An 11,507-nucleotide genomic window follows, 5' to 3' on the forward strand; every position below is an offset into this window, starting at 1 on the left:
AAAAAAAAAAAAAAAAGCCCACAGTTTTGAAAACTAATGTTATTAAATAACCCTTGGATGAAAGAAGAAACCATAAAGAAACTTTAGAAATATTTACAGGGGCTCCTGAGTGGCTTAGTTAATCATCTGACTCTGGATTTCAGCTCAGGTCATGATCTCACAGTTGTGAGATGGAGCCCTCATGAGGCTCTGCACTAGTCATGGAGGTTGCTTAAGATTCTTTCCCTCCCTCTGCCCCTCCCCATCCCCCACATGCCCACATACTCTTTCTCTCTCAAAAAAAAAAAAAGGGAAGGAAGGAAGGAAGGAAGGGAGGAAGAAACTACAACCAGGGGCACCTGGCTGGCTCAGTCAGTAGAGCATCCAACTCTTGATCTTGGCATTGAGAGTTCAAGCCCCACATTGGGCATAGAGCTTACTTAAATAAATAAAATGTTAAAAAAAGAAATGTTCACAACTAAATAATATAAACACTACACAAAAAACTTGTCGCACACAGCAAAATCAGTTAATAAGAGAAACCTATAACTTTCAATACTTTTATTAGGAAAGAAAAGTTGAAAGAGATACACTTTAAGTCCAATAAAATGATTACCTGTGGGAGTAAGAGATCAACAGTTGGGTGCAGGATTAAAAGAATAAATAAAATGAGGGGCTTTACATGGAACAACAATGAAAATGTGTCATGAACTGTAAGAAAATGATCAGAGATCAGACACTTTAAGAGGCAAACAAGTACTTCTTTTTTGCATGAGGGCTCAGATTCTCTGAGGGCTATCTAAAGCCATTATGTACGTGGACAATGTGAAATCTATTCATATCCATCCTGGGCATAGGAGGTCTGGATATGGCAAAATCCACAAGTCCATTTTGTGGGTGCATACCATACTGTAATCTGAAAGTTAACAAATCTAGTCTGTGTTGGGAGGGCTGACCCATAGAAGGCCGGACAGGTTCATTCTATGGATAAGAAATTTGCGTTTCCGAGATCAGACTGACCCAGTCCTCCTTGATGTGGAGCTCAGACACATCAAGAAGGCCGGACAAGACCAAATCTCGAGTAGTGAGCTCAGCCACTCCTTGCTTTGGATAAGTTCACTGTGTACTGTGAAAGTCCTCTCTGCGGATCAAGGGTTCGGGAACTCTGAGTGATAGCAAAAATGTTTCTGTGAACTGGGATTTATTCCCTCAGAAGATTGGAGCATCCCGTTTTGTAGAAGTCCTCTCAGGCAGTCTACTTACTGGCAGGGAAAACAAGAGACTGGCTTCAGGAAGCTGTCAGAGAAGGAGGAGGGATGAAGTCAGAAATGAGAAAGAAAGACACCAGGTAAAAGGACCTCATGACAGGCGGCTAGATGTTGGGTACAGAGAAGTAAACATAGGGATCAGGATTAGGCACTGAGAAAACGCAGGGTCTGACGTTAAGGACTGTGAAGGGTTAACGCAGGGTCTGACGTTAAGGACTGTGAAGGGTTAGGATGGCAGGGACAGTGGAGGAAAATACATCAGGCCCTTCATGTATATGAGAGGACTGGGAGGTGAAGGAAGTTATCAGAGGACAGTAACTGTTGTCAGGGGCCTTCAGGAATACGACTGAGAAGGCAGGAATATGTCCGAACCAACGGGAGAAATAAGGTCAAGGATAGCGAGGGTGATGTCACAGACTGAAATGGGTATAAGGGCGAAAAGGTCCGTGCGCCTAAGGGATGGAGACGGCTGGGCCAGTGAAGGATGCGGAACCCAGGGGCATCAATCACACAAAGCTAGCTTCCAAGCCCCGAAGCGTGCTGAGAATATTGGTCCGTTTGCTGTGCCGTACCTTCCTCCCACCCATCTCCACGCCCCCGAACCCCCCTTGCTGGCTTCACCCAATGAGTATGCACGCTTGTGCGCGGGGAGGGGGGCGTTCCGTGACGTACTCTCTACTTAGGCTTTATCAAGCGCCTTCCCGCGCGGCATTCTTGACAGTCTCTCTTCTCGTCGGTGGTAGCTGTCTTTTCTGCTCCTATCGCTTAACTTGCAGGTAAGCAGTGCATGCCTTGCGGGCTGACTGCTCCTCTCCGCGCTGCTGTGCGCCGCGCCGGCCAGGAGCGAGTGCACGAGTGGGGAGAGCAGCGACTTCTGACACGTAGGCTGGGGCTTTTCCGGTGGGCGGGCGGGTCCCGTGCTTAGGGGTGAAACTTTGCTGTTGGTGGGAGGCTGGTGTGCCCTATCCGAGTGCGAGGAATGCTGGTTGGGGTTGGAGACGTCCNCCGCCATCCTGTTCTGCGGGCACAGAGGGAACGCGAGGGTGTTCTGGGCCTGCGCGGCGGCACAAAATGACGGGCGTGGTAGTGGAGGGTGGTCTGGGCATGCGCGAATGAGGCCCGCAAATGGCAGCTTGGCTGACCCAGCACCGCATATTCCCGCCTTTTCTGTTTGTCTTTTTGTTCTCTTCTTAGTTGCCTCGTTTGCTGTGTCTACTTTCTATTGCTCCTCTTCTTCTTCTCGTCGTTTCTTACGCCCAATTTTTTTCTCCTTCTCACGTCCGCGGTTTCTCCAACACTTTTTCATCTTCCCCTCCATCCTCNTCTGAAGGTGAGACATGGGCCAGATGCATGATGAGTGGGGTGTTCGTGAAAGTCTTGGGTGCCTTGCGTTTGGAGAAACGTAAGGAGTAAAATTGGGACTCTGGGCTTTCACATAATGCCTTTTCCTGTTCCTAGGCCTAAGGTGGAGTTTTACGAGAACCCTGTAGTTTTCAGTTGAGGATTGGTGGGGGAGGTTCATTCTCTACCCCACAGTCTTTTGTGATTTCCATTACTTATCCCCATTCTCTCTCCTTTCGCCAGTGGTCGTTGTCAAGGACCGGGAGACTCAGCGATCCTGGGATTTTGGTTTCATCATCTTCACCAACCCAGAGCATGCCTCAGATGCCATGAGAGCCATGAATGGAGAGGTGAGGCCTCCTGCCTGCATAGGGGCCCTGCCCCCATCCGCCACTTCCACCATTCTTTCTGTTTTTCCTTCTGTGTCTGCTAGGGGCAACGCGGCCACCAAACCCCGCAGTGCCCACTCACAGGAGCGTGACTGCCTTCTGTTCTAGGGGGTGGAGGGCAGCGGCAGACAGAGCCGGGCTGCCTGGGAGGCGACGACTGGTCCTGCATGAGGCCGAGAAGCCACCTGTGGATGGTTGACCTGCCCTGGGCTTAGGTAGTAGAGTCTGCAGACCTGCGGGCCTGGCCCGGAGAGGACCTCGTGAGTCTTCTGGGATGGACTCTGAAGTCTCAAACCAAGAGAGGTGTCTGTCTAGCCCTAATAGTGGGGCAGCTTATAGGAGTGGGGAGGAGAACTCAGCCTGAGTTCGGTCAAGATGTAAGTAGTAGCAAGGGGAACCCGGTGGATTCAGGTCATTTTGTGGGGTTCTATAGCTCCTGATAAAGCCATTGTGGTCAAAGGAGCTTGTTCTGGAACATGGCACCCAGAACCTGGTGCCCAGCAGGAGTTTCTGGGCTCTTCTGCCCACCTGCCCTACCCATTCTTCCCTTACCACTGTCCTGTCTGACCACCAATCCATCCTCCTTGTGTCTCCCCACACCTAGTCTCTGGATGGTCGCCAGATCCGTGTGGATCACGCGGGCAAGTCGGCCAGGGGAGCTAGAGGGGGTGCCTTTGGGGCCCATGGGCGTGGTCGCGGCTACTCTAGAGGTAGGTGCAGTGGTAAGTTTGGGTATGGGAGGGAGCCACTTGTTAGTGACCCGTGCCTGGACAACTGTCTTTTAACTTTTACTTAATCTGCTGTAGGTGGTGGGGACCACGGCTACGGGAGTGGCAGATATGACAGTCGGCCTGGAGGATATGGGTATGGGTATGGATATGGATATGGATATGGAAGGACCAGAGACTATGGTGGCAGGTGAGTAGCCAAGGGATTGGGGTACTCTGGTGGCGCTGCTTCCTTCTTAAGAGTTCAGCTGCCTGAGAGTTCATACATATTTCCTTTTGGTGTTACTAGCATTTTTTAATACAAAATGTAGTGGAAGTATAAATATGAAACTTAATACGTTATGAGTTCTCTATAATGCCTTAATTGTAAAGTGGTGTAGGTATGATATGGTAGATAGCATGTTTATCATGTGTTAGTTGGCTACATTGCATTTGTGCTGTGTGTAAATATACTACGTAATTACGTTATTTCCGTATGACATTCACGTGCTTGATTATATCCCATTTTATGTACTGAAGTGCGTGTTATAGTACATTTTTAAAAGCACAGGGTATGTTAATATGTATGATTTTTAATATTAAGGTGTACATGATACATTCCTGTTAACACTATGACATGTGCTTTTTCCCAGAAGCCAGGGCGGTTATTATGACCGCTACTCAGGAGGAAATTACAGAGACAATTACGACAACTGAGATGAGGCATGTGCACCTAATGTAGGTGAGGCTTCTATGTTGCCACTGAGCCCTGTCATGTTCGTCCCATTCCCCTTCTGCCTGCACATTCTTCACTGTCCCACCTGACACCTTTCCTAGGCCTCCTTTGTTCTCAGGTGCCTGTCAGGGCCAGTCTGATGGGGGGGAGGAGGTGCGTGTCTTAAAGACCTGTCTCCCCTGTAATCTACACTTGCTGGGCGTGGAGGAGAGGAAGCAGTATTGCTGTTGTCCAGCCTTCAGCAGTCCTTGTCAGCCGTGGGAGGTGAGCATGTTTGCCTGTGCCTTCCCAGCATTACAATTCTTCCCCTTCTTACTGTTCTCAGATACACAAGGAATAAAACTTCTGATCCAGGATCATCGTTCCAAATGGCTGTATTTAGAAAGATTTTTGGAGCCGCACTGAAAAATCTGTTTTAGTACATCAACTTCTCTTTTTGAATTGAGCTCCCAAGGTACCTTGTTACAAAGACCTTTTAGAAAGTTCATATGTCTTTTAAAGTTTTTCTCCCATTTAAAGACAAATCTTGGGACGTGTGTGGAGTCTCTGGGTATTTTTCCTTTTACCAGTTTTTTAGCTTGGGCTCTCAGGATTACTGGTTATGGCAAAAAATNTTAAAAGCCTAATGTGTACAATGTTTATCATGGTTAGGAACCAATTTCTAATGCAGCTGCAATAATGTGATTAGAGGTGGTTTTGGGGTTTGTTTGTTTGTTTTTTTAATTTTGTTTTTTATTCAAGGTCACCACCCTGATACACAGAAGTTTCTTAGAACTTGTGAATGTCCTTTTCTTTAATACTGGAAGAAAAATATTCTGTTGTGTTTCACTTAGCATTTAGGATGCCCTTCACGGAGCTGATTAAAAAGTTGAAATGTGAAAACAGACTGATAGTGCTTTTTTCTTTGTTCAACCTAATTTTCAAACTAAAGTTTTTACCACGAAGGTTTCAGAGTTTGGTTGGGGTATATATTACATGAACTGTGGGGTTTGGGTCCCTGATATGACCTCCTCATCCCATTGATTTGAATACTGTCAGCTTGGGAATCAGACTGCTTGGGTTTGAATCTCCATAGCTTCTCTGAGCATCAGGTGGGTGCCCTCCTCACAGGATTGTCCTGAGAATTAAAACATCAGATGAAGTTAAACCTTGGCATAAATAGTATTTCCAGTTAGTTTCTTTGAAATGTTGGGAGATGGAGGTAGACTAAACATGCCTTGGTCTGGGAAACCTGGAAGGATTCTGATTACAAAAGATTCTAAGAGTCCAGACTCTGGATTCAGATTCCAGGATTCAAACCCCAGGCTCTTCTGTTCTCCAGCTATTTGAACTGTCGCCTCATCTTCCTGAGCATTTCACATTTTCTCTTGTTTATTTTGAGAGAAAGCATAAGCAGGGGGGGAGAGGAAGAGAATTCCAGGCAGTCTCTGCACCATCGCGCAAAGCCCAAAGTGGGGCTCCCATCTCACAAACAGATTGTGAGCTGAGCTGAAATCAAGAGTCACTTAACTGAGACTCCCAGGCCCCCGAGTTAAGTACATTTAATCGGCATATACAGTCAATGAGAACAGTTAGCAAAGCTCTCGTTCACAAGGATTCACAATGGTGCTCTGTCAAAGCCCTCCTGATCCCAGGCCCCAAGGACCATTTCACAAATCCAAGCAGCCCTGAATCTACTTTAGCAGGTGGATGGAGACCGGGAAACTTAGAGCTGTCTGGTCCACTCAGCCAGGCGCAGGTGAAGGCACTGTGGCTACCACCACTGCTTGGGTATTGGGTATTTGGCCTGAGAGCTAAGGCAGTCAGGGCTGGCAAGAAGAGCACCATTACTGCCTTGTAGGTAGGCCATGGCAGGGGGGGGTGGCACCTCTGCTCCCTGCCTGTCCGGAAGTAAAGTGTCCTCGCCCTTGATGTCTCCTGATACAGGATCCCATAACCTACCACAAAGCTGCGACAGTGATCTAACTGAAGCCAACAAAGACCAGAGCTTTATTAACAACTTGGTCGACCTGCTCTGCTTTTCTGATGTTAGAAGGTGCCTTGCAGGGGTGCCTGGCTGGCTCCAGTCAGTAGAGCATGTGACTCGACCCTGGGGTTGAGTTCAAGGCCCACATTGGGCGTAGGGCTTACTTAAAATACAAGGTGCCTTGTAACCCAGCCCAGTCTCTTGCTGTTATTTGCTCTAAAGAAAAGGGCTTAAGGACTCCCGTTGGTTTTCTCGCTGTAATTGCTGATCAAATTCGTAGATAATGGGACACAGAGCCCCTTTGAAATGCCTGTCAGTCCCTCTGCTTTCAGTCTAATCCGAATTTCTCTAGTGTGCAAGTTCTTCAGGAACCCACAAAGACCAGAAACTCCCACGCAGAGGTGCCTCTATCCCAAGGCCCGTGAAGACCAAGTCCCTGGCCTGCAAATATTTCAAGCCTTGGATCTTGCCTGTACCCCAAACATGGATACAAACCTCTATTATAGACACTCTGCCGCCGCCCCCTTCAAAAATAAATCCAAGGCCCTGCCCTTCCCACTCCACCTGGGCTAAAAGCTGTTTAGAGATCCTGCTTCACAGTTTAAGTTTCTCTGCCTTAGGCTCAACATGTGTAAAACGGGAAATGATAATGTCCACTGCATGGACATTTTAGAACATGGCAGATTACTGATACCCACACCTATGCCCCATGCACTCCTGGACTTGGGGGTGTAGGAAACTTTGTTTGAGAGCAGGGGAGGGGCAGAGAGAGAGAGAGAGAGAGAGAGAGAATCCCAAGCAGGCTCCAAGCTGTCAGCACAGCCCGACACAGGGCTCAAATTCACAAACCATGAAATCATGACCTGAGCCAAAACCAGGAGTCGGACGCTTCACCAACTGAGCCACCCAGGTGCCCTGGGTGTAGGAAACCTTGAAAAGGCTTTTCTTTTTAGTTTAAAAAAATGTTTGTTTGTTTGTTTTTAGAGAGAGAGAGACAGTGCAAGTGGGGAATGGGCAGAGAGGAGACGGAATCTGAAGCAGGCTCCAGGGTCCAAGCTGTCAGTCTGATATGAGGCTCAAACTCCCGAACTGTGAGATCATGACCTGAGCCGAGGTCAGACTCTTTTTATCGACTGAGCCACCCAGGCTTTTCCCCAAACGGCTTTTCAAAATATGTCGCTGTGAATACTAAAGGGACAGGGACATAAAAAGGCATATAGGGTAATGATCAGTAGCCAGTGTTTACTACTCTGCTTATCAAGGAAAACCTACAGTGGGGCACCTGGGTGGCTTAGTCGGTTAAGCGTCCGACTTTCGCTTGGGTCATGATCTCGCGGTTCGTGGGTTCGAGCCCCGCGTCGGGCTCTGTGCTGACTGCCAGCTCAGAGCCTGGAGCCTGTNCTAACAATGTTCTGCCCTAAACCCCAAAATAGGCTCTTTGTCTTGGGGCCAGGCTCAGTTGTAACTCTTGTGCTCTTAACCCCCTGTATTATGTAAGTCTTGGGTCTGCAAGGCCCATAGGAAGAGCCTTTTGACAATCACCCACAGAGCTTTCATCTAAAATCTCTTTTGTAAAGGCAGGAATATGCTTTTCCTTATGAGGTATCTGTATTCAGAATATGGGTCTGATATGGAATATTGTGAGGCCTGGTCAATACCAGCAGGCTTATATCCAACATGAGCCAGTAGTAGCAGAAGGAAATACCAAGTTTTCATTTCTCATGGCAGGAGCTGTGCAAACGCTTCCATTTCCTTGCTGTGACTGCCATCCAGAGAGGCCGGTGCGGCTCCCGGCAATCCCTCCCCAGGCTAACATAGAGGCAGTGATCCTTTATCTTTCTGAGTGTGCCCTGGGATCTGAGAAACTAGAAGCAGTTTTGTTGTTCTCAAATTTGGTATAAGACCTGACTTGGAGCTTTTCTTAATCTTTTTTTCCCCCAAGTTTGTTTATTGTGAGAGAGATAGAGAACCAGCAGGGGAGGGGCAGAAAGAGAGGGGGATAGAGGATCTGAAGTGGGTTCCGTGCTGACAGCAGAGAATCTGATGTGGGGCTCAAACTTACAAACCGTGAGATCATGACTTGAGCCAAATCAGATGCCTAACTGAATGAGCCACCCAGGTGCCCCATAATCTTTTTCTTTTTTAAAAAAGTGTATTTTGGGGGCACCTGGGTGGCTTAGTCGGTTAAGCGTCCGACTTTCGCTTAGGTCATGATCTCGCGGTTCGTGGGTTCGAGCCCCGCGTTGGGCTCTGTGCTGACTGCCAGCTCAGAGCCTGGAGCCTGTTTCAGAGTCTGTGACTCCCTCTCTCTCTGACCCTCCCCTGCTCACGCTGTCTCTCTCTCTCTCTTCTAGAAATAAATAAAAAAAAAAAACATTTAAAAAAATAAAGTTTATTTTTTAAGTAATCTCTACACCCAATGTGGAGCTCAAATTCATGATTCCAAGGTCATGAGTCTCATGCTCTTCTGACTGAGTCAGCCTAGTGCCCCAGAGCTTCTCATAACCTTTATTTTTTCCAATTAGTGTGAATATGTGTACAATACACTGCAGAAAAGTTTGATTCTGGACAGCTACCCTAGATCCTATTGCATGGCCTTGACATACAGTGAATACACAAAGAAAGTCAAGGTTTCTCAATTGTTAAAAAAAGAGTTTTTTTTTTAAAAAAAAACTGGCATTCTGTGGAAACATTCTTAGTACAGTGTTGAGCTAAATTTTTTAACCTTTAAACCTTTTTTTTTAATCTCTTAAAAATATTTTTATTTTATTTTTGGGAGAGAGAGAGACAGAGCATGAGCAGGGGAAGGGCAGATAGAGAGGGAGGCACAGATTTCTGAAGCAGGCTCCAGGCTCTGAGCTGTCAGCACAGAGCCCGACACAGGGCTCGAAACCACGAACCGTGAGATCATGAACTGAGCCAAATTTGGCCACTCAACTGACTGAGCCACGCAGGTGCCCTTAAATTTTCTTTAAATAAAACTCCCCTTTGAAAATGTCCTTTACTTTTTAAAGTTCTTAATAGTTGTCTGAACCTACAATTTGCAGTCTCTATTTTAACCTTTATGATTATAATCCATAGTAAGAGGTATATTTTTCTTCATTGGAGTCCAGTCTGCCCATTTGTCTGTGTAGTGGAAGAAAGGTCGAATGAGTGAAATGTACAGAGTTCCTGGTGTTTCCTACTTTAAGTTTATTTACTTTCAGAGGGAGAGAGAGTGCAAGTCAGTTTGTAAGATTTGAGCCCTGTGCCTGTGCTGTCAGTGCGGAGCCTGCTTGGGATTCTCTCTGTCCCTCTCGCCCTACTAGCTCCCCTTTCTTCATATCAGGCAGTGTTTTCCAGATACTGGCCCTAGAACCCCATCCTGCTCCCACACCTCAATCACAGATCTCAGGACCTCTGTGGCTTTTCCGGGTAGGACTGCCCCTTTGCCCAACCCTAGAGGTCCTGCCTTCCAACCTCCATACCCAAGACCTCTTAAAACCTCTCTCCTGGCCTCGTGGCACCTGGGAGGCTCAGTCGGTTAAGTGTCAGACTTCGGCTCAAGGCATGATCTCATGGTTCGGGAGTTCGAGCCCCGCATCAGGCTCTGTGCTGACAGCTCGAGCCTGGAGCCGGCTTTGGATTCTGTGTGTGTCTCTCTCTGCCCCTCCCCTGCTTGTGAGTGCTTTCTCTCAATCTCTCTCAATCTCTCTCTCTCAGAAATAATAAATGAATAAACTTAAAAAAACTCTCCTGCCCTATAAAATGGGGATAATAAACGTAGCCCATTAAATGAGTTAAGACATGGGAAGCACCTAGAACAGTGGTAGTTAGATGTGGTCAATAAATGTTAGCGTGTGTTACATATGACAGATAATAGGGACAGAGCAACGGATATAACATTTCCTTCCCTCAGGGATCCTGTAATGGTGGGGGTCTAAAGACAATCAAGTAATAAGTCCGCGTGTAACCTGAGTTAGGGAGTGGCAAGAATTAAAATAAAGCAGGGGAGGGGCGCCAGGTGGCTCAGTTGGTTAAAGCAGCTGACTTCAGCTCAGGTCATCTCACGGTTCGTGGGTTCGAGCCCCGCGTCAGGCTCTGTGCTGAGAGCCAGCTCAGAGCCTGGAGCCTGTTTCGGATTCTGTGTCTCCCTCTCTTTCTGACCCTCCCCTGCTCGTGCTGTCTGCCTGCCTGTCTTTCTCTCTCTCTCTCTCACACACACACACACAAATAATTTTTTGTAAAAAAACATTAAAATGTTTTTAAAAATAAAATAAAGCAGGGGTGTGGAGAGTTGGGGGGAAGTGCTATTTTTTGCAAGGTGTTCGGTAAAGGCTGCTCAGGAGGTGGCCTTCCATCAGAGACTTGAAGGGAGAGGGGCAGCGCCAGCAAGGAGGATGTCTGGTGTAGAGGGATGGTTCCACCATGGTGCTCCGGCTGCCTGGCACGTCTCCACGTAGGCCACATAGGCCGGCTGATCTAGGCTGGCAGAACACACTGTGAGAACAGTGTGTGTTTAAGAGGTCTTGGAACACAGAGCACGGGAGGCTCGTGAGGAGTGGCAATAAGGCCGTTTCTCGCTCAGCTCCATGTCCAAGGAAGCTGGCTGGCGTCACTTAAGGTTCTGGTCAGGTAGGAGGCTTTCTGTCCCTTCCCTCCCCTGACTTCATGGCTGTCGAACCTGCTTAGCATGGAATCAGCTCCCTGGTGACAAGTGTCCTGCCGTCCACGCTACAATAATCTGGCCCCTTTCATTTTGGTGTTAGCCAGCATGTGGGACACAGGCTGGCATCTGTGACCCTTCCTGCTTTTGCGGTCCAACAAACATCTGAATCGAATGAGGGCTTGTTTCTTTACTGGGCAAATCCACCAGACTGCCTTGCGTTGACATCAGAGAGAGGCAAGTTACAGGCAGAAGGAAAAGCAAACACGTGCAAAGGCCCTGAGGTGGGAGCCGGGTGGCTGTGTGTGAGGAACAGCAGGAAGGCCAGTGTGGCGGCAGCAGGGGGGGCGAGGGTGTCAGTGGCAGGAGATGAGGTGGGAGAATGGAAGGCCTCACTGGGCCACGGGAGGACTTTGGGCTTTTCTCAGGGGGGTTGAGGCACGATGAGGGTCTGAGCAGACGACGGCTGAGGGCTG

General features: G+C 47.9%; 1 protein-coding gene across 1 annotated transcript; it reads left to right on the forward strand.

Annotated features, from left to right (window-relative positions):
* The first annotated feature begins 2,819 nt into the window (after window positions 1–2,819).
* RBM3 (RNA binding motif protein 3) lies at window positions 2,820–5,031 on the forward strand. The gene is made up of 5 exons (XM_077752946.1): window positions 2,820–2,938; window positions 3,582–3,687; window positions 3,784–3,895; window positions 4,341–4,426; window positions 4,746–5,031. Exons 1-4 carry the CDS (start codon window positions 2,918–2,920, stop codon window positions 4,399–4,401), a joined length of 300 nt encoding a protein of 99 aa, XP_077609072.1. The 5' UTR covers window positions 2,820–2,917; the 3' UTR covers window positions 4,402–4,426; window positions 4,746–5,031.
* The last annotated feature ends 6,476 nt before the right edge of the window (window positions 5,032–11,507 follow it).

The sequence above is a fragment of the Crocuta crocuta genome, unplaced genomic scaffold, assembly GCF_008692635.1.
Source record: "Crocuta crocuta isolate KB4526 unplaced genomic scaffold, BGI_CrCroc_1.0 scaffold943, whole genome shotgun sequence".
NCBI lineage: Eukaryota > Metazoa > Chordata > Mammalia > Carnivora > Hyaenidae > Crocuta > Crocuta crocuta.

Bases quoted from the DNA above. Each gene is read 5' to 3' on its own strand.
- RBM3 (XM_077752946.1), top strand. From the start codon at position 2,918: ATGAGAGCCATGAATGGAGAG. The intron at 2,939-3,581 runs GTGAGGCCTCCT...CCCCACACCTAG, and splicing joins TGAGAGCCATGAATGGAGAG to TCTCTGGATGGTCGCCAGAT. The intron at 3,688-3,783 runs GTAGGTGCAGTG...AATCTGCTGTAG, and splicing joins TGGTCGCGGCTACTCTAGAG to GTGGTGGGGACCACGGCTAC.